Genomic DNA, 23,736 nt, shown 5'->3' with positions numbered 1-23,736 from the left:
TGGGCTGACAGTGTGCAAAGTTACAGCCTGGAGGAAACCCTATATTGCCTGGCCTCATGTGAATCACTTTCAGAGAGGAATACAATGCTTGCTGCGGAACTATTGGCCATTCCAAAGTGATAATGAAAAAAATGAGTTGGCATTGTCGCTGGCTTTTGCTTGTTTCAGTTTGGAATGGATATGAGTCTTTACCGTTGGCAAAATGTCATATTCTCCTGGGGTTGTCTCTTATTGAATGCTCCAGACAGGGACGTGTCAGAATTTAGTCTCAACCCTTCACTTTCTAACAATTGAGGGGTTTTGAGAACAGCAAACCCATCTCAGGTTGTTTCATAGCTGTCTTCTATGAAAACCAAGGTAACGTGTTGCTTACTATTACCCCTGTGAGCATAGGAGATTATACTTTGTGCAAAACAACAGACACGACTGTGGTATTTGAAACACAGCGCATAATAGAGTGTGTCACTTACGGTGAATACCAAACTTGGACTGCTGGCCACACTTGTTGATGACCAGTACCATAATGAGGAGGAAGGTGCAAGCAAACACAGCCAGACCCACTGCCACCGACACCTGCACATAAACATAATTAGCATCAACATAGCGCTAAAACATTAACTTTCCATAGTGTATGTTATAACTATGTTTCAGACCCAATGAATGGCGTCTCACCCCAAACACTCTGCTCTCCAGGTTCTCAGTGACATCCTCATTAGATTTGTTGGTGGGAACTGGAGGGAGCAGAAAGGGAATCATTAATGATGGATCGTTGCTCACAAATCGCCATGATAACCACACTTAAAGTATGCAAGACACTGACACAGTGTATTAAAAGAAAAGTGGAGTATATGAAAGCAAAATCCGGGGTAATTTACACTCTACTACTCGTGATAACTATTTTTTGTTCTCGTTAGGTACAGTTTAGGAAGTTATCTGTTTCTACCAGGTAATAATCGCTGTCAAAATAACATTCAAGAGGCTTACGTGGATCACTTTCTTCAAGGACTGGCATGAAGAAAAAGAGGAGAGGATGACAAATTTAGACTAAGTACACAGTACATACTGTACGTGCAAGCACATGAGACTGTATATAATATAACACGAGTTGGTGAATAGTGAGGATCAGTATCATAGAGATCCTATTAAATTACTATTATTATTATAATTCCTAATTCTATGACCTTTCATTTCAGACAATCACCTGGGATGATGCCCTCAGGATCAAAGGGGTCAAAGGGGTTGTCCATGAACTTTCCCGTGGCCGTGGCTTGGTCCACGCCCAGTCTGTTCCCCACGATGATGGTGTAGAGGCCGTTGTTCAGGTGCGTGGGCTTGTTGAGAAATAGACAACCGTGCTTCACAGAGCCGTCGTCCGAGTCGGGAATGAACTGTGTGTAGGTGTAGAGGCCCTCGGTCAGGTTGGAGCCGTTGAAAAGCCAGCGGATGGTTGGCTCAGGGTTCCCGTCCACCTTAAAGGGGAAACACCAGTGGTGCTGTTGCTCGGCGTTGTGCAGGAATATGATTTTGGCTGGAACTGGATGGAAGACATGAGATGTGGTCCGTTAGGTTGTGTGAATGGGTAAGGAGACAAGGTGAAACAAAGGCTATTTCTTAATTCAGAACCTCAAAAATGTTTACAATAAATGTGTGTCAATTATTGAACATGATATTAGAATGAGATCACGTTTAGCTGAAATAATTATACACAAAGCTATAACCCTAGTTATCTACACATAAATTATTTATTTGTGCTGAATTTTCAGTTTACCACATCTAACCTGTTTCAGACAAAGTTATTGGTTGGTCAATAGAAGGTACAGCCTCATCCAAGTGACCTATAGGTTCCTCCTATGCGTTTCCATGAATCGATGTTCTCCATCTACACTGTCAACCTGTTGACCTGGTATGAATAATGAATCCAGGTTTTGTTAGGGCCCCTAACCACAAGAGCTACCTGGAAGCACGGAGCCGACAAGAAGCTACAGGAAATGGCTTCTTTAGATCGAAGACTATGCTAATGCAGAGAGACCCCTCACTCTGACAATTTACACCGACCATTCCACTGCTTTTAACCTATGACCCTACTGCAGAAAATGCTGTGCTAAGGGGATACCGAGGCATTTGTCTCTTTCCTCTAGATTATCTCTGAAAAGGGATGCTAAAGACAGTCATGGATGGCAAACATTTGCACACTCAGCACAATTACCACAACCCATCAGGTATGATTTAATGTCCATTTCTTTATTGTGGGTTAGAAAAGAGCACAATATGAGTTTTGTTGAACTCTGTCTGAAATGAAAGACTAAATTATAGTTAACTGTTCAACGTTTTCTTCGTAGATTAGACTTGTTTGATTGATTCTTGCTATCGATTTCTAGGGTGTAGTCTATATTTTCATTTTGAAAAACCTTTTCCCAAGCAAGTTAATTTGATATATATTACTGAACGGATGCTGCCTCTGCAGCACCAATCGCTTGAATCCCAGGAAGTGGTCAGACCAGCCACTCAGCAGAGCAGAGCCCTGGCTGTAAACACCCTGCTGATCGGGGAGCTAATTAAGGGTAATTAAAGGCTAGCGGTTAATGAGTGTCCATCCACCAGGGGGACTGATGTTGATAGATTAGCCGCGCTAACGCACTTACAGGCTGCCAATCACTCCGGACCAATACTGTGTTCCGGAGTAGGAGGGAGAAGTCCATTAGCCGGGGCTCTTATCGAATCTTACCACGCTTATCAACCTATTTTCCTCCCTACATTCATTAACTGTCCCTCGATGCTCATGCACTTGGCTGCAACTCTTTTTGGGCTTTATTTTCCAATGAGTGTCACTGAGTTGGTGAAATGATATTGTTTGGCCAATATTTTCTGTAATGTATTGCTAATACATTGACGCACTCTCTTCTGTGGGACCACAGTTTGCTGCAATTCAGTTTTCAGTAGAAAAGCTGGGCTAAGGCAAAACCACAGTCTCTGACAGTATAATGTATCTTCTATAACCAGATGTCTGTTTTGTTCTGTCATCTGTTTGAGGTCTTTGTCCATGTATGGTTGATACATGAGAAAAATGGTACAATAAATAAAATGCATCACTAATGTAACGTTACAGTGATGTATAACTAATGCAGTGGCTATCCATCCTTCAGGGAAGGTGGGGCAGAGTCACCAGTTTTGAGCCCCACCTGTTTAATTAACAAAGAAATATATACATATACAGTACCAGTCAAAAGTTTGGACACACCTACTCATTCAAGGGTTTTTCTTTATTTTTACTATTTTCTACATTGTAGAATAATAGTGAAGATATCAAAACTATGAAATAACACATATGGAATCATGTAATAACCAAAAAAGTGTTAAACAAATATGCAAAATATATTTTAGATCTGAGATTCTTCAAAGTAGCCACCCTTTGCTTGGATGACAGCTTTGCACACTCTTGGCATTCTCTCAACCAGCTTCACCTGGAATGCTTTCCCAACAGTCTTGAAGGAATTCCCATATATGCTGAGCACTTGTTGGCTGCTTTTCCTTCACTCTGCGGTCCAACTCATCCCAAACCATCTCAATTGGGTTGAGGTCAGGTGATTGTGGAGGCCAGGTCATCTGATGCAGAACTCCATCCCTCTTCTTGGTCAAATAGCCCTTACACAGCCTGGAGGTGTGTTGGATCATTGTCCTGTTGAAAAACAAGTAATAGTCTCACTAAGCCCAAACCAGATGGGAAGGTGTATCACTGCAGAATGGTGTGGTAGCCATGCTGGTTAAGTATGCCTTAAATTCTAAGTAAATCAAAGACAGTGTCACCAGCAAAGCACTCCTACACCATTACACCTCCTCATCAATGCTTAATGGTAGGAACCACACACGAGGAGATCATCTGTTCACCTACTCTGCATCTCACAAAGACACGGAGGATGGAACAGATTTCCACCAGTCTATTGTCCATTGCTCATGTTTCTTGGCCAATGCAAGTCTCTTCTTCTTATTGGTGTCCTTTAGTAGTGGTTGCTTTGCAGCAATTCGACCATGAAGGCCTGATTCACACAGTCTCCTCTGAACAGTTGATGTTGAGATGTGTCTGTTACTTGAGCTCTGTGAAGCATTTATTTGGGCTGCAATTTCTGAGGTTGGTAACTCTAATGAAATTATCATCTGCAGCAGAGGTAACTCTGGGTCTTCCTTTCCTTTGGCGGTCCTCATGAGAGCCAGTTTCGTCATCGCGCTTGATGGGTTTTGCGACTGCCCTTGAAGAAACTTTAAACGTTTTTGAAATGTTCCGTATTGACTGACCTACATGTCTTAAAGTAATGATGGACTGTTGTTTCTCTTTGCTTATTTGAGCTGTTCTTGCCATAATACGGACTTGGTCTTTTAGCAAATAGGGCTATCTTCTGTATACCACCCCTGCCTTGCCACAACACAACTGATCTGCTCAAACGCATTAAGAAGGAAATAAATTGACTTTTAACAAGGCACACCTGTTCATTGAAAGAAATTCCAGGTGACTACCTCATGAAGCTGGTTGAGAAAGTGATAAGTGATAAAGCTGTCATCAAGGCAAAGGGTGGCTACTTTGAAGAATCTCAAATATAAAATATATTTGGATTTGTTTAATAATTTCTTGGTTACTACATGATTCCATGTGTTTTTTCATACTTAAGATGTCTTCACTATTATTCTACAATGTAGAAAATAGTAAAAATAAAGAAAAACTCTGGAATGAGTAGGTGTGTTCCAAACTTTTGACTGGTACTGTATATATATGTACAGTTGAAGTCAGAAGTTTACATAGAACTTAGACAAATACATTTAAACTTAGTTTTTCACAATTCCTGACAATCCCAGTAAAAATTCCCTGTGTGAAATGTCAGAATAATATTAGAGAGAATGATTTTTAAAAGTTTTTATCTCTTTCATCACATTCCCAGTGGGTCAGAAGTTTACATACACTCAATTAGTATTTGGCAGCATTGCCTTTAAATTGTTTTACTTAGGTCAAACGTTTCGGGTAGCCTTCCACAAGCTTCCCACAATAAGTTGGGTGAATTTTGGCCCATTCCTCCCGACATAGCTGGTGTAACTGAGTCAGGCTTGTAGTCCTCCTTGCTCGCACACGCCTTTTCAGTTTTGCCCACAAACTTTCTATAGGATTGAGGTCAGGGCTTTGTGATGGCCACTCCAATACCTTGACTTTGATGTCCTTAAGCCATTTTGCAACAACTTTGGAAGTATGCTTGGGGTCATTGTTCATTTGGAAAACCCATTTGCGACCAAGCTTTAACTTCCTGACTGATGTCTTGAGATGTTGCTTCAATATATACACATAATTTTCCTACCTCATGATGCCATCTATTTTGTGAAGTGCACCAGTCCCTCCTGCAGCAAAGCACCCCCACAACATGATGCTGCCACCCCCATGCTTCACGGTTGGGATGGTGTTCTTCGGCTTACAAGCATCCCCCTTTTTCCTCCAAACATAACGATGGTCATTATGGCCAAACAGTTCTATTTTTGTATCATCAGACCAGAGGACATTTCTCCAAAAAGTACGATCTTTGTCCCCATTTGCAGTTGCAAACTGTAGTCTGGCATTTTTATGGCTGTTTTGGAGCAGTGACTTCTTCCTTGCTGATCGGCCTTTCAGGTTATGTCGATATAGGACTCATTTCACTGTGTATATAGATACGTTTGTACTCCATCATCTTCACAGGGTATTTTGTTGTTGTTCTGGAATTGATTTGCACCTTTCACACCAAAGTACGTTCATCTTTAGGAGACAGAACGCGTCTCCTTCCTGACCGGTATGACGGCTGCGTGGTCCTATGGTGTTTATACTTGGGTACTATTGTTTGTACAGATGAACGTGATAACTTCAGGCGTTTGGACATTTCTCCCAAGGATGAACCAGACTTGTGGAGGTCTAAAATGTTTTTTTTTCTGAGATCTTGGCTGATTTCTTTTGATTTTCCCATGATGTCAAGCAAAGAGGCACTGAGATTGAAGGTAGGCCTTGTAATACATCCACAGGTACACCTCCAATTGACTCAAATTATGTCAATTAGCCTATTAGAAGCATCTAAAGCCATGACATAATTTTCTCGAATTTTCCAAACTGTTTAAAGGCACAGTCAACTTAGTGTATGTAATATTCTGACCCACTGGAATTATGATACAGTGAAGTATAAGTGAAATAATCTGTCTGTCAACAATTGTTGGAAAAATTACTTGTGTCATGCACAAAGTAGATATCCTAACCGAATTGCCAAAACTATAGTTTGTTAACAAGAAATGTGTGGAGTGGCTGAAAAACAAGTTTTAATGACTCCAACATAAGTGTATGTAAACTTCTGACTTATATATATTTATCTTTCAGCAAAAACCAAGCCATGAGGTCAAAGGAATTGTCCTTAGAGGTTCAAGACAGGATTTTGTTGAGGCACAGATCTGGGAAGGAGTACCAAAATCATTTCTACAGCATTGAAGATCCACAAGGACACAGTGGCATCCATCATTCTTAAATGGAAGAAGTTTGGAACCTCCAAGACTCTTCCTAGAGCTGGCCGCCCTGCCAAACTGAGCAATCAGTGGAGAAGGGCCTTGGTCAGGGAGGTGACCAAAAACCTGATGATCACTCTGACATAGCTCCAGAGTTCCTCTGTGGAGATGGGAGAACCTTCCAGAAGGACAACCATCTCTGTAGCACTCCACCAACCAGGCCTTTATGGTAGAGTGGCCATATGAAAGCCACTCCTCAGTAGAAGGCAGGACAGCCCGCTTGGAGTTTGCCAAGAGGCACCAAAAGGACTCTGACCATGAGAAACAAGATTCTCTGGTCTGGTGTTACCAAGATTGAACACTTTGGCTTGAATTCCAAGCATCACATCCCGAGGAAACCTGCACCATCCCTACGGTGAAGCATGGTGGTGGCAGCATCATGCTGTGGGGATGTTTTTCAGCAGTAGGGACTGGGAGACTCGTCGGGATCGAGGGAAAGATGAATGGAGCAATGTACAGAAAGCCTGTTCCAGAGTGCTCAGGACTTCAGACTGGGGCACAGCCAAGACAATGCTGGAGTGACTTCGGGACAAGTCTCTGAATGTCCTTGAGTGACCCAGCCAGAGCCCAGACTTGAACCCAATCAAACATCTCTGGAGACCTGAAAAAAGCTGTGCAGCGACACTATCCATCCAACCTGACAGAGCTTGAGAAGATCTGCAGAGAAGAATGGGAGAAACTCCCCAAATACAAGGGGTGTCACGATTGTAGCTTCATACCCAAGAAGACCTGAGGCTGTAATCTCTGCCAAATGTGCTTCAACAATGTACTGAGTAAAGGGTCTGAATACTTATGTAAATGTGATATTTCAGTTATTTTCTTTTTATAAATGTGCAAAAATGTAAAACCGTTTTTGCTCTGTCATTATGGGCTATTATGGGGAGGCAGGTAGCCTAGTGGTTAGAGCCTTGGGCCAGTATCTGAAAGTTTGCTAGATTGAATCCCTGAGCTGACAAGGTAAGAATCTGTCGTTCTACCCCTGAACAAGGCAGTTAACCCACTGTTCCTAGGCCGTCATTGTAAATATGAATTTGTTCTTTAACTGACTTGTCTAGTTAAATATAGGTTAAATAAATAGACAAAATATTGTGTGTAGATTGATGAGTAAAGTCAATTTTAGACTAAGGCTGTAATGTAACAACATTTGGAAAAAGTAAAGGTGTCTGAATACTTTCAGGATGCACATGCATATGTCCCGTTTATGTATCCTACTGTTCTGAGTTGTTGTACAGAGAGAATACTCTAAGAACTACCCATGTTCTGAATTCTGTCGCTGTACATTTCAAAAGTGCTGAACAAATAGTTATGTTGACAACGTCCGTCTTAGCTGGCTTGTTAATGTCTTAATCAAATCTTATCCGCTTGTTGTCCCTTTATGCCATAGTTTGTACATCTCAATTGTCAGTAGAAACCACATTAGTTTTAAGCAAGTCAGCCACAACAGCTATGGTTTTAAAAAGTCAGTAAATGAGGCTGAATTAATTATTTTGCTGCCAGACAAGGCTCTGCTGATAGCCAGGTGTAGTGGGGTAAGGATTCACTCCATTGCGCTGGAAAGAAAATTCTGCTGTTTGGACAGAAGACATTTTGTTGGTATCGTTTGTCACCGTTATAGTGAAAGTAATGTATTGTTTACTGTTGTGTAGTGGCTTTGCTGGTATGCTTAATTAAAAAAAATGTAAAAAAAATTGCTCTACCAAGATTTACATGCTAAAATTGACACTGTACTAATGTATTATTGAGTGACAGCTGATAATAATCATCAAAACGAAAGACCTGTGGCATGTTAAAGCAAAGTGACAAGATGGGCTTACTTTTTGCCACAATTATTAATACTAAGTATTTCATTCTGGGGGAAAAATCTCTGGCTATACACATTGCTGCGAGAGGAAAATTGACACCATTTTTCTCTACCTCTCCTGCTTTCATTGCAGTATGACAGCTCTCACTGAGTCTTTCAGCTTTCAACACCCTGACAGCTTTAATAGTTCATTGGCACTTACATTCAATGTCCAACGTCACTTTCTCTTCCCCAGGCCCGGCCCGGTTCTCCGCCTCACAGGTCAAGTTGTGCAGGTTGTCTTCTGAGGACATATTCCACAGCTGCAGCTCCAGCTCCAAAGTGGAGCCCCAGAACCTCTCCTGCAGATGGAACAAGACGCAGAGGACAACAGGGGTTCACAACAATCATGGAGACATCTGAGATGCAAGGAGAGTCTGAAGGGTTATGACAATGTACACAATAAGGAAACCTAAATACACCATAATACTATTTTATTTGTAGTTCTGAATATTTCCTTCCTTCCTTTGTGACCCTGATCATGTTACTCGAGTTTGTCTTTTAACAGATGTTAGACATATTAAGGGGAACAAAAAGTGCATTGTGCAATATCTCAGAAAAAAACACTGATTCTAGCTGGTTTTCCCCAATCAGTATGTCCAGGTGACATCATCACTCAGTACCTGTACAGTATAGCGAGATAGCAGTTTATTCGTGCGCCACCTCACTACAGGCACGGGCACTCCTGTCACCTGACACACAAATGTCAGGTTGCCCCCCTCCTGGACCTTGGTGTTGGCATGGACAATGGCGACATCCGGTACAGCTGTAAAACAATGGACCAAGAATGGGTTGGAAACTCTATGGTCTGGACCGGGGTACTTAATATTGATAATGGTGTTTAATAGTAATCCAATCAGCAATGCCACTAATGCAATAAAGTCTAATAAAGCCTTGCCAGACTACTTCTACAGTGATTGAACTATACGTGTATATGCTATTCATGCATATATTACTTAGTAATAATAAAGTAAAAACATGTTGTTTTTTTTATCTCTGAACTGAGTAAAAATCTAGCAATTCAACTCACTGCAATTCTCCATCACTAAGGAGTCCAACCGTCGGGCATGGCCATTGGAGAGGCAGTGTAGCGGTTGGTTGTCAAGGTCACTGTGGTCGTTAAGCTGCCATTGCTGCAGCCAATGGATATCACAGGAGCACTCAAGGGGGTTGTCCCTCAAAACCCTGAAAGGGAACACAGAGAAAATTGGTCTGTTAAATCTGAAAGTTCTCCCAATCGTGAAACCTTCTTCTTCTTTCTAAAGGACTATACAAAGTATTCAAGGTGGTTATTACCAAAGATGCACACTGCAAATAGAACATTCTAGAATTTAAGAAAGAGGGGAGTGAATAGAGAGTAAAAACTCAACATGGAAAATAATTAATCAGTGAAATATGTGTTGAAAATTCTCTGCAATCAGTTCCAAAACAGATTGAAAGGGGTCTAGGTTGCTTATACAAAGTGAGTTGATATTTCAGTCACAGGTTGACTAGTTGAAGAGAGTACAGAAGTGGTGTTCTGAGGGGTGTTTTACTCACAGGTTGAGCAGGGGAAGAAAATGGAACACCTTCCAACTGATATGCTCCAGGGAGTTAGATGCCAGGTTTCTGTGTGATACAATATGGCAACATCAACATCCATTCAACAGGACATTCAGCATATAAATGGCAAAAAAATAAAATACAGTATTATACAATTTGTTGTTGAGTCTATGATTCCCCCCCCACCCTCCCTCCTTTCACCCATGTTGAGTTTTACATAAGAATGGTCTGTGCACGGCAAACAACTCAATATTTAAAACAATTACCAGTATAAAAGGGATCGTTTTGTTTTTGCACTGTTTCCATATGCTCGTCTTTAGGTGTCCAGCGTATTAAGAGTCCTCACATTCACACACAAACAATCAACAGTCATTACAGCCTTTCTGTTTGTTACGTTCACACAGGTATTTGCTATATCTATTCAAATGAGTTTTTCTGTTCCACCGTGTGTCTGACACATGTTGTATTCTCAAATGCTGCCATAATGAGGACAAAAAAATCCAAGTCTGTAATATACTTTTTTTTGCGTTATCTATAATCATTTTTGGGATGAAGTAAATAAACATTCATCTGGAGAGATGGTTTTGTAAAAATGTATGTTTTAATGTTGTTGAAATAAATCATACTGAACTGATCCCAAGATATGACCACTCACTGCAGAACAATGCGGACCTGCTTAGAATGACTCTCTGCGTGGACACATTGGTGCCTCCAGGTGTACTCTGCTGAATTACCCAGGCAAGTATTTTACATCAAGTGCTACATTCACAAACGTCATTGGCGCACCTTGTCTCACTGTTCTGTACATTAGGTGCTTAGCCCAAACACTTCTCTGAGACGGTGGTCATAATGCATGGTCATCGAACACTACTAGAGTGCTCAAGTTATATTAGCCTGATGATGCTGCTTCTACTTGTATGAGGAGAAAGGAGAACAGAATTTTACTATATCAAATATTGTGTATTAGGAGTATGAGGTTAATTCATTTGATAAAAATAGCTTAAATATTGTGAGCGATTGGGGGCCTCCCGGGTGGCTCAGTGGTTAAGGGTGCTGTACTGCAGCGCCAGCTGTGCCACCAAAGACTCTGGGTTCGCGCCCAGGCTCTGTCGTAACCGGCCGTGACAGGGAGGTCCGTGGGGCGACGCCCGGGTTAGGGAGGGTTAGGGAGGGTTTGGCCGGTAGGAAAATCCTTGTCTCATCGCGCACCAGCGACCCCTGTGGCGGGCTGGGCGCAGTGCGCGCTAACCAAGGTTGCACAGTGTTTCCTCCGACACATTGGTGCGGCTGGCTTCCGGGTTGGATGGCGCTGTGCGGCTTGGTTGAGTTGTGTATCGGAGGATGCATGACTTTCAACCTTCATGTCTCCCGAGCCCGTACGGGAGTTGTAGCGATGAGACAAGATAGTAGCTACTGAACAATTGGATACCATGAAATTGGGGAGAAAAAGGGGTAAAAATTCAACAAAAAAATAAATAATATTGTGGGTGATTGGCAGATGTAGCTTTGGTAGACCTACATTCAGATGTGCTGCACTTTATTGTAAATCAAAATAAAATGTGTATTTCTGAGGCATATCACTGCTTAGATATGTTATCCCCTATGTATCCCTAGTGTATCTCTTTAAACGTGCTGCAGATCACCATGACTGCTCTGAAACGCTTCTGTGCTGGCAGAGGGTGTAAATAAAACCTCTCAGAAGATGACAGCGGACCACACTGGGGAGGCACCTCCTGCAACCGATACATATTCACTCTGGCAGGGCCAATGGGGGCCAGCAGGGGTTCAATTATTTGTTTTCCTTGCTCCCAAAAGTTCATGTCAGATGGGTTAGCCATTGGGGCTTATCTATTACCAGCTCGATTCCTCCCGGGCCACAAGGGAAGGGAGAGGATGGCCGGGAATGGCAGCTGCTCCTAGCTGTGCTCACGCACAGTATCTTCATTTATGAACTGGGTGGTTCGAGCTGTGAATGCTGATTGGCTGACAGCCGTGGTATATCAGACCGTATACCATGGGTATGAAAAAACATGTATTTTTACTGCTCTAGTTACGTTGGTAAGCAGTTTATAATAACAATAAGACATCTCAGGCGTTTGTGATATATGACCAATATAGAACAACCCTTAGCAGTGGTATATTGACCATATACCACACCTAAATATCTTAAGGAACAAGGAAGGGGGTGGAGGAGAAAATATCCTGGTATGTCTTGAGAAGTTGCCCCCCAAGTATAGTATCAGAGCCCCTCCCATGTTCTCACCCATTTTGGGTGGCGTTCCCAATCTAAGAGACACATCTGTTACACCCCACAACCCCCGTCCTCGAAATATTGATTAAGCGATAATGGACCCTTAGTGGAGTGTATTTATTATGCAGCAGTTGTCGATAATCCACCAAAGTGAGCGAGTAAATGGTGACTGATGGAAGTCTTCTCCGATTTCACCAGACCCCATCCCCACCCCACCATCCCTGAACCCCATTCAGTACCCTTCCCTCTACACCCCCTCCTCCTCCTCCCAAACCGCCTGTCTTTCAGATAAACAACATCGGACATGTCACACATGTTTAGTAAGATAATGAGGACAAGATGGTGGAGACAAGGGTCAGCTACTGACGGAGGGATGATTGGCATGGATACGGGCAGTATTGGGGAAGCTACCAATTACCTCACACTGTAAGAAGTTAAGCTACACTAAAGCTACCGTCAAGAAAAACATTGTTTGTTTAACTAAAGTTACTTTGAAAAAGTAGTTCACTTCATCCAAACTACTTTATGTGAAAATTAACATATCTAAATCTGAAATGTCACAGACTGCAATTTGCAAGAACAGATCAATCTGGAGTCAGTTGTTAACAGAATTTGTCATTTATCCTATAGAAAACAAAAATGATGTTTTGTGTGAATATTAGGCAGGTCTGATGACGAAAAAGTAAGTAAATTCTTGCCTACTTCAACCATATTTATGTTATTTTATAAAAAAAAAGTAGTGTGTATTTCCAGTAGTTAGCTAAACCGCTACATCATAAAAAACTTAGGTTGGAGTCATTAAAACTTGCTTTTCAACCACTCCACACATTTCTTGTTAACAAACTATAGTTTTGGCAAGTCAGTTTTGACATCTACTTTGTGGATGACACAAGTAATGTTTCCAACAATTGTTTACAGACAGATTATTTCACTTATAATTCACTGTATCACAATTCCAGTGGGTCAGAAGTTTACATACACTGACTGTGAGTTGACTGTATCTTTAAACAGCTTGGAAAATTTCAGAAAATGATGTGATGGCTTTAGAAGCTTCTGATTTAAGTAAATTGGAGATGAACCTGTGGATGTATTTCAAGGCAATAGTACGCAAGTATAAACACCATGGGGCCACGCAGCCATCATACCGCTCAAGAAGGAGACTCGTTCTGTCTCCTAGAGACAAACGTACTTTGGTGTGAAAAGTGAAAATCAATCCCAGAACAAAGAAGACTGCTCCAAAACCGCCATACAAAAAAGCCAGACTACGGTTTGCAACTGCACATAGGGACAAAGATCGTACTTTTTGGAGAAATGTCCTCTGGTCTGATGAAACAAAAATAGAGCTGTTTGGCCATAATGACCATCGTTATGTTTGGAGGAAAAAGGGGGAGGCTTGCAAGCCAAAGAACACCATCCCTACTGTGAAGGGTGGATATATTGGATATATTGAAGCATCATCTCATCTCATTACATCAGTCAGGAAGTTAAAGCTTGGTTGCAAATGGGTCTTCCAAATGGACAATGACACTAAGCATACTTCCAAAGTTGTGGCAAAATGACTTAAGGACAACAGAGTCAAGGTATTGGAGTGGCCATCACAAAGCCCTGACTTCAACCCTATAGAAAATCTGTGGCTAGTACTGAAAAAGTGTGTGTGAGCAAGGAGGCCTACAAACCTGACTCAGTTACACCAGCTCTGTCAGGAGAAATTGGCCAAAATTCACCCAACTTATTGTGGGAAGCTTGTGGAAGGCTACCTGAAACGTTTGACCCAAGTAAAACAATTTAAAGGCAATGCTACCAAATACTAATTGAGTGTATGTAAACGTCTGACCCACTGGGAATGTGATGAAAGAAATAAAAGCTGAAATAAATCATTCTCTCTGCTATTATTCTGACATTTCACATTCTTAATATAAAGTGGTGATCCTAACTGACCTAAGACAGAGACTTTTTGCTAGGATTAAATGTTAGGAATTGTGAAAAACTGAGTTGAAATGTATTTGGCTAAGGTGTATGTAAACTTCCGACTTCAACTGTAGTTAATCTACAACCAAGTGCAAAATGTAGTTAAATTCCTAGTTGTACAATATGTAGTGCACTACTTCCCAACACTACATACGTGCAACACTGATGCTAGTTTGCTAGTTTCTAGTGTGCTGTACAACGTGTCTTTAGAGGGTAGTTGAAGGATTCCATTTGTGAGAAAGTTTGGATCACAGTGTTAGAAACACAAACATCAGAAAAGTAATCTACGATTCATCCATCAGTGTTTCTTTTTCTAATAAAGTTGATTCAAACTTTTTAACAAGTGGAATCCATTTCATTTCAATATGCTAAACGTGGTCCAATATGTTGTACGTTGATTGTGACTACACTTGTAAAAACAGGTTGGTCTACATTGTGTCAACCCAATCCTGTTAACTTTCAATTGAAATTGCATATTTCTTGTAAAACAAATTTAACACGCTGTTAGATCAGAGGTCAGAATCTGTCCCACATGACCCACTACTGTTGAGCCTCTGATAGTACACCAATTCTGTGCCTAAATAAATTACACAGTTTTACTGTTTTACTGTTGAATAAAATGGTATCAAATTAATTATGATTACATTTCAGTAATTTGAATTTGTATTCCAGCCTAAATCTATTGTTCTGCAGTTTATATATTTTTTTGAATAATAAACTCAAGAACTCAAGGCTCGGGGGACTTCCCCTTAATTGACAGCAACAAAGAGCCTGACCCAAGCATGGGTCGAGACATGACAAGGAAAGACAATCCCTCTGTAAAGTCAAGGACACTTACACATATTGGAGCTTGAGGTTGTGTTGGAAAGCATTCACCGAGATGTAGGCCAGCCTGCAGAACGTGACCGTGCTGGGGGGGTAGAAACACAACAGACAAACAAAAGACAGAACAGGAAGTGTGAATCACTGATTATGCTACTAGTTAGCCACAGTAAATCCATAGTGTGTAAGTTAGCCAGTCTGTATTAGCTGTGTTAGCTAGCTCCAGACCATTTCCTTTCTTTGAATACGCTAGTGGTAAGGTACTCAGAAGAAGGATTGAAATGAAATCACTGTACAGGACTGCAGGTCTCTGCTCAGAATAATGGCTAATGTGCAACACAGGAGGTTTACCCCCTTGATTGAAAGAGCCATAAAGGAAATGAAATGTTGAGTTGTAAAGTTTAGTACTGCAGATTGCTATAACAAGGTAGAGGGTATATTGGAGAGGGTGAATAGGGAGGGTGGAGTGTGGAGAAGACCCCTCCATCAATGACAGGACCAACCAAACATTTAAAGCCAAGTCAATCAAATCAACTGCTAGGTGTATTGTAGCACATTTCGCATGTGTATGTATTTCATGCAGTAATACCAACAGACATCTACAAATATATTATCATACAACATTAGAGAAATTCTGTACATATGACATATTATGCAGGGTTACTCACAGATTCTTCAACTCTCTATAGTTGGCAAGGTCTACTTCTGTGATGTTCTCCAGGTCGGCTTGATTTTCGATGTAACTGGGTAAAGAAACAAAAAAGAAATACAATGACATTCAGAGTTGATTTGAGTTTTTTTTTTAAATTAAAGCAACAAAAAAAATCTACTGAAAAGTAAAATACTAAAATAATGTCTAGGAACAATGAGCTTCATAGGCTTATTATAAGCAAAAAAACAAAATGATTGAACGGAAAATTATCTTTATTGTTATCAATAATTTTTACCCACAGCAATCCAGGCAGAGCAGGACAGTTAATGTAATGACCAATACAAAAGGTTGTAGGTTGTACATGTATTAAATGTGATGAAAGCCCTAAATAGGTACTGAATTGACACAGTACAGCACTGAGTGTTATATTTCATAGTGAAATTCATGAGTGCATTGTCCAAACCATGGGCCTTTGTGGGCTAGAGCCTGACAACTGATAGCATAACCAGACCAACGCAGATGCAAAGAAAACTAAATCGACTGTAGGGAAGACTTGGAAAAACCATTTGTCTTTTTGCGAGACACTCATTTGACATTGCTGATGGTAAATTCTCTTCAATGAGTCATTTTCCACATTTCCAGACGCACCTATTATTTCACGAGGGGACAGTATGTCAACTCAACACTCATTTAACACAAGGTCACTTTGCCCTACTCTTGAACTACAGTATATTGAAACTCTTTGTATATTCCATCTTAGAACAAAAATGTGCTATCTAGAACATAAAAGGGTTATTTGTCTGTCCCCATAGTATACAGTATAACCCTTTGAAGAACCCTTTCTGGTTCCAGGTAAGACCCTTTTTGCGGTTCCATGTAGAACCACTACACAGAGGGTTCTACATGAAAACCAAAAGGGTTCTCCTATGGGACAGCCGAAGAATCCCTTTGGAATCCTATTTTTCTAAGAGTGTACTGTACAGATGTAGGATCATAATTTGAGCCAGTTTGTTACAGCAGGAAAATCCTCTTGCAGCAAAAGGAAATGTGAATTATTATGCAGATTATAATTATTGGACATTTTTGTGGGGGTTGATACATTTTCCATAAGGGAAAATCAAGTCTGAAATGTCTAAATGTGATTACAAACGTCAGAAGCCTTTTTAAACCTCCTGCATTGCAGAAAGGTTATCCTGCAACAGGTTAAGATCCTACATTTGTACACGACGTGGCCAGAAATTGTACATTTTATATGGACTGTTATATATGATATTTATGATATTACTGTATCAATAACCAAAAGTAAAGCAGCATAAAAGGACCAAGGGGGAAACATTTCCCTCTACTTCAACAATTTTATCAAGAAAAAATCCAAGCTTTTTCACATACAGTATAGCCAAATATGATAGCTTAAAAAACAGTACCCAACTCTTTTTCAACACCTGGGAAATTTGTCATATATTTTCATTGGTATCTGGTTGACATGACAACCGATAACCAGATTACAACCAGGTGAAGACCACTCTTTCTGATCACTAAAAATGTCCTTTTACAGTTAGTATACAACCTGACCATGACATCACTAAAGACATCAGCCAGACATCATTGCAGCCAGTTTTGCCCGCTGGGCAGTGCCCCAAACATCTCCATCACCAAATATTTCCTTCTTTAACAGTGAGGCACTACTGATTCAGTCTGTCACTACGCAACACAGATATTTATTTCACCCACGGAGCAGTAATGTAATTGCAGGACAGGTGGAATGAGAATCACCAATCGCCCCCATGCTTATTGGATTGAGCCAAGTGGGTCATATTTCATCTAGTGTTCTCAGACGGGCATCCGCTGACAATTGGCAAAATTTTATTTATAACTTAGTGCATGATGAATTTGGGCCCCTGTTCCACAGTTAATGGTTTCTTGTTTGTTCCCCTGAAACACATGCCGAAAGAGCAGCTCTTGGTTATTGATTGAATTGCTTAGAACTCTGCTGGAGTTCTAAGTCACAAGTTAAGCCACAGGTACTGATACAGTGCCTTGCGAAAGTATTCGGCCCCCTTGAACTTTGCGACCTTTTGCCACATTTCAGGCTTCAAACATAAAGATATAAAACTGTATTTTTTTATGAAGAATCAACAACAAGTGGGACACAATCATGATGTGGAACGACATTTATTGGATATTTCAAACTTTTTTAACAAATCAAAAACTGAAAAATTGGGCGTGCAAAATTATTCAGTCCCCTTAAGTTAATACTTTGTAGCGCCACTTTCAGCTGTAAGTCGCTTGGGGTATGTCTCTATCAGTTTTGCACATCGAGAGACTGACATTTTTTCCCATTCCTCCTTGCAAAACAGCTCGAGCTCAGTGAGGTTGGATGGAGAGCATTTGTGAACAGCAGTTTTCAGTTCTTTCCACAGATTCTCGATTGGATTCAGGTCTGGACTTTGACTTGGCCATTCTAACACCTGGATATGTTTATTTTTGAACCATTCCATTGTAGATTTTCCTTTATGTTTTGGATCATTATCTTGTTGGAAGACAAATCTCTGTCCCAGTCTCAGGTCTTTTGCAGACTCCATCAGGTTTTCTTCCAGAATGGTCCTGTATTTGGCTCCATCCATCTTCCCATCAATTTTAACCATCTTCCCTGTCCCTGCTGAAGAAAAGCAGGCCCAAACCATGATGCTGCCACCACCATGTTTGACAGTGGGGATGGTGTGTTCAGGGTGATGAGCTGTGTTGCTTTTACGCCAAACATAACGTTTTGCATTGTTGCCAAAAAGTTCAATTTTGGTTTCATCTGACCAGAGCACCTTCTTCCACATGTTTGGTGTGTCTCCCAGGTGGCTTGTGGCAAACTTTAACCGACACTTTTTATGGATATCTTTAAGAAATGGCTTTCTTCTTGCCACTCTTCCATAAAGGCCAGATTTGTGCAATATACGACTGATTGTTGTCCTATGGACAGAGTCTCCCACCTCAGCTGTAGATCTCTGCAGTTCATCCAGAGTGATCATGGGCCTCTTGGCTGCATCTCTGATCAGTCTTCTCCTTGTATGAGCTGAAAGTTTAGAGGGACGGCCAGGTCTTGGTAGATTTGCAGTGGTCTGATACTCCTTCCATTTCAATATTATCGCTTGCACAGTGCTCCTTGGGATGTTTAAAGCTTGGGAAATCTTTTTGTATCCAAATCCGGCTTTAAACTTCTTCACAACAGTATCTCGGACCTGCCTGGTGTGTTCCTTGTTCTTCATGATGCTCTCTGCGCTTTTAACGGACCTCTGAGACTATCACAGTGCAGGTGCATTTATACGGAGACTTGATTACACACAGGTGGATTGTATTTATCATCATTAGTCATTTAGGTCAACATTGGATCATTCAGAGATCCTCAACGAACTTCTGGAGAGAGTTTGCTGCACTGAAAGTAAAGGGGCTGAATAATTTTGCACGCCCAATTTTTCAGTTTTTGATTTGTTAAAAAAGTTTGAAATATCCAATAAATGTCGTTCCACTTCATGATTGTGTCCCACTTGTTGTTGATTCTTCACAAAAAAATACAGTTTTATATCTTTATGTTTGAAGCCTGAAATGTGGCAAAAGGTCGCAAAGTTCAAGGGGGCCGAATACTTTCGCAAGGCACTGTATATATATATATATATGTATATATATATATATATATGTATATATATATATATATATATATATATATATATATATATATATATATATAGAGAGAGAGAGAGAGAGAGAGGAGTAGAGGCATAGAGGGAGAAAGTTCAGTACTAGCTGGACATGCTGCAGATGCAGTCTCTCCCTTAACGAGCTAGGTGGAGTGTTAATTGTTGAGAGCAGTAGAGAGAGGAACAAAGACAGAACAGCATGAGATTGCAGCAAACAGCATTTAGTTCTGTGTTCCATTTTCAGTACTGTATAGCCTAAGTATAACAGCCATTTTCCAATTCTCTGAAAAGAGTGGATAGAGCTGTGTACTGTAAAGTAACAGATAATTGCTTAAAGATCAATTTTCCAACTTTTGTATAGTTTCAGCCAGTTTTGAAAGTGGTGCTCATGAGCTAAAAGTGGTCCCTGTTTTTGTGTGTACTACATCATCCAATTGTGTCCTATGTCATCCATTTTGTGGGATATCATCTGAATGGTGCAATTCGTGTGACATGTAACAAATCCAATTCATGCCATATGAATCTGGATCCCGTAGCGCCTTTTTAAGTGGAGTGTACTGTGTACCCTTTAAAATATTATATGTGTCTCTTCTATGCAGTTTTACTTAAGTATGTATAATCTGTTGGTTAATAGTCCTTCGGGGAACCACAAGCCTCCTGCACAACCACATGTTCTCAATGGGTTTGTGAGGATGACCCTCACCAGGCAAGGATGTATGTATCTGAACACCTTGCTGCTATAGTGCCTCTATGATACATGATGGGGAAGAGTCTGTTTGCAGTCACCAAGGCAGAGTATCAGTGAAGCAGTGTCAATATCAGCGCAATCCCACAGACCTGATCACTCCACTAGCACCAACTCTGCTCTTATCGACAGTGTTCTCTTACAGCGCATCGCGCCCCAGTACAGTCCGTGCGAAACCACCAGACACAAGATCAAACAGCCTCTGTAACCCCAACTCAAAACGGGGGAGTTCAATTTGATGAGTTCATGGAGTGGAATTTGTTCACTGGAAACAGAAATTGAGAAACTCCAGTTGTGCAAATCATGGAAAGAGGACTAGGAGTAGAAGTCTCTGATAAGATGTAAGACGGATCATCTCTGAATACTTTGATACATACTCTTTGAATCTAACAGTCCTGTGAAACTTCACAGGAAGTGCCTGCACAGAGTGTCTTTTACCAATCTAATTTACAGAAGCAATCATCAAAGCAAGAACACCATTTCAAATGAAGTCCGTTATCTAACCAGCTCATCACCATACTAACACACACTGAAGGCCGGTGGCTATACAAAATGTACTCCATCCATAGGGTCAAGTAACTCCCCTCTCCTTGAAAATTAATGGAAACCAATCACCTTGATTAAACTCTATACTGGACTATATTCACCATCTCCTATTAAGACATGTATTTGTTGTTCCATGCCCAGCATTGCTTCAAGCAGCTCAAGCCGGTCACGCAACCAACATCAGATCAGCAAAGCAATGGATTAACCATTATGCCAACCCAACTCATTATTCACACTACCAGACATCCCATCCAAGACCGAGCCAACAGATAGATAAGCAAAACATGAGCACTTGACAAACACACACAACAAACCCAGCAGAACCAATCAACCAACCAACCAACCATCCATGCAACCAACTGCACTCACATTTCCGTGACGTTCTCGCTCTCCTGTAGTGCCAACATTGGTATAGTGGCAATGCCATTGGGCTCCAGGCACTGTAGCATGGCGAAGGAGCACCGGCAGGCGGATGGGCACCCTCCTAGGGCTGGCACCGCCAGAGTGATTGCCAGTAGTACCAGGGCCAGTGGGGCTGCCCATGGAGCAGAACCCACAGCCATGATGATGGAGATGGTGGAAGAGCAGCTCAGAGAGTTGTCAGTGCAGACTGAGACAGAGTAGGACTAAACAGGAGAATAGACTGGGAGGTTCCACACACAGCAGATCTTCTCTGGGCTGACTCGCAGGGTTGTGATCCCAGCCAGGAGACTCTGGTACTGAGCCACAGGAGCAGCTAGCAGCAGGAGCAAGGCAGGCAAGGGACCCTGGGGATGCTGGTAGGCTCAGCCTCCCCACCCTCACCCCCTTCTCCCTCTCTCTCTGTCTCTCTCTCATTCTCTCTCTTTCTCTCTCTCGGAGGGAGGGGCAAGGCAGGCCATTAGTTGACTGTGTGGGAGAGCCACTGTCACCAGACAAAGAGATGAGATGGGATGATGGTGATATGATCTTCTGCCTCTGAGTGAGACGTCTCCTGTCCCACCAGTGGTTGCAGGTGTGAGACAACTAAGAAGTCAGGACTCTTGGGTACCAACCAGTCTCATGCAGTGAAGATGATTGCAAATGGTAAAGCCATCTATCTGCATGGGTTTATGAATGAGGTTACTTCCCTTGTAGGTTTGTGAGATCAGAGCTAATAAGGGATTTAGTGGTGGTTGTGGACAAATCGGGGAAGATAAAATACTAGGAAACCCTAGTCAACACAACAGGCTATGAGGCGGTCAATCACTTTTTGACAGGGTTATTATTTCATGTAATTATTTCATTCATTTACGAAGGGGTAATTGTTACATTACTAATCAAGCATTCCTATTGGACGATTAATGTACAATGTGATTTTTAATTGTGTATTAAAAACCCCTTGTTTTTGTGTTCCAGGCGGACTCCCACAGAAAGTGATGCAGTCCAGAGGCATGGTGGATCCATGTTGCAACAGAGCTTAGGGCTGAAATGTTTCATTAGAGCACATGGCAAATGTACTGTGTGCTGTATGACTAAGTGATAATGGACTCCTGCCTGCTGGCTTGTGTTGCTGCTTGTGTCCCTTTTCGTTTGGTTTGTAAGTTGTGTGATGGTTTTAACTAACATGGATTTTAAGCTAAACGTAAGAGAAAAGGATGTTTATGTAAATGAAATATGGAGGCGATGAAATCGAATTGAATTGAAAAACTGTGTGCTGAAACCTTGGCAAACACCAATCCTTAAAATAAATGGGTTTAACCGTTCCTTTTGTTGTTTGCCTCTGCTTTCACACTGCCTGCTCAACCCAGACCCAGAACCTGTCACTTTTCTACCTTGTGACATGGTCATAAGACAGGGTTAGCATGATTAGCTGTAAACCTCATGTCGGAATATCATTTGTAAAGATGACATCATGGCTCAAATATTTCTCGTCAGAATGTTACTCAAGGAAGGCTAAAATAGCTCACTGCAATCGCGCAGAGACATCATGTAGAATTAGCATTACTTGTGGCCCTCCATCTCTTGGCGTCTATGAGACGGAGCCAATTCTTACCCCAGGGACAAATAGTATGCCCCACCCCCATCCCTCTTAGTCACCATACACATGAATAAGGTCATAGTGTCCTGACCACAATTACCAGCTATAAGCTGAATTGCCATTTCTGCTGCAGTAGTCAGGAGATAGCGATGGCTCAGTACTTCCTCCCTACTCTCCATACTTTTACTGAGCTCAGCTAGTAAGATTGGAAGGCAAGAAGCTTCTTCACCACGGAAGTGTTCTAGTGGAGTAGATAAATGTGTAGCATAGTGTTTGATGTGTGAAATATGACATTGAGCATACAGAATGCTTTGTACCAACCATTATTAATGCATGGATTGATACCAAAGTGAAGAAGACTTCAAGCTAAACTTAATTGAATGAGTTAATGTTTTTCAACAGTGGTTTGGTTTATTTTCTTTTAAGTGGTAGTTTGTGTGGCAGCGTACATGTCTGTTTGCATTGAAATGAGGAATGCTTATGCAAAGGAATGCTTATGCATCATATTCCATATTCTCTGAATATAAGAAAATATAGAGAATACATATAGTTTCTTATTTCTGTTTGAGCTAATGTTCCAAATCTATGATGGAGTTAGGGATAGGAAGTCTCCAATAATCAAGGGCAGTGCAGGGTATACTGAATAAAGCAGCCAATCAGAACAACGGGTAATCAAATTAAGGACAAATAGACAATATTCACCATGCTGAAACCTCATCAAGGACCTCAAAGCATCACAGAGGACGTCCTAAGGATGTTAGGTAACATTCCCGTTGGATCCCTTTGAGGTTTCAGTGAGATGTTATCTAACTGAAGTTCTGAAAACGTTCCAGGAACATTAAAGCTCCAATGCAGCCGTTTTAATCTCAATATCAAATCATTTCTGGGTAACAATTAAATACCTTTTGTGACTGTTTTCAATTAAAATGGTCAAAAAGAAGCAAAAATTGCTTCTTAGCAAAGGACAATTTCTCTATCAATAATTTTGCTAGGACGGTCCGGGAGCGGTCTGAGTGGGAAGGGGGAAACTGAAAACTGGCTGTTATTGGCAGAGAGGTTTGGAATTCTCTTTCTCATTGATATATTAACTAATTTACCACATGGTGATGTCACCATGGAAAGCCAAAACT

The 23,736-nt window shown here is 41.2% G+C and overlaps 1 protein-coding gene across 1 annotated transcript in view; it reads right to left on the bottom strand.

Moving 5' to 3' along the window:
• The window catches only part of LOC139405885 (high affinity nerve growth factor receptor-like), a 28,814-nt gene extending 7,481 nt beyond the window's left edge, over positions 1-21,333 (bottom strand). Inside the window, exons 1-11 of the mRNA XM_071148325.1 lie at positions 20,977-21,333; positions 15,647-15,721; positions 14,995-15,066; positions 9,935-10,003; positions 9,426-9,580; positions 9,019-9,161; positions 8,559-8,697; positions 1,202-1,534; positions 985-1,005; positions 673-731; positions 471-573 (exon numbers count right to left, since the gene is read on the bottom strand). Of these exons, the coding sequence (XP_071004426.1) occupies positions 471-573; positions 673-731; positions 985-1,005; positions 1,202-1,534; positions 8,559-8,697; positions 9,019-9,161; positions 9,426-9,580; positions 9,935-10,003; positions 14,995-15,066; positions 15,647-15,721; positions 20,977-21,170 (1,363 nt within the window). The 5' untranslated portion in view covers positions 21,171-21,333. The remainder of the gene's footprint in view (positions 1-470; positions 574-672; positions 732-984; positions 1,006-1,201; positions 1,535-8,558; positions 8,698-9,018; positions 9,162-9,425; positions 9,581-9,934; positions 10,004-14,994; positions 15,067-15,646; positions 15,722-20,976) is intronic.
• Positions 21,334-23,736: the final 2,403 nt, after the last annotated feature.

This window comes from Oncorhynchus clarkii, chromosome 3, assembly GCF_045791955.1.
Source record: "Oncorhynchus clarkii lewisi isolate Uvic-CL-2024 chromosome 3, UVic_Ocla_1.0, whole genome shotgun sequence".
In the NCBI taxonomy this organism is placed as follows: Eukaryota; Metazoa; Chordata; class Actinopteri; order Salmoniformes; family Salmonidae; genus Oncorhynchus; species Oncorhynchus clarkii.
Note: the sequence above shows the minus strand (reverse complement) of the source record. Positions and strands in the feature narration are given on the sequence as shown.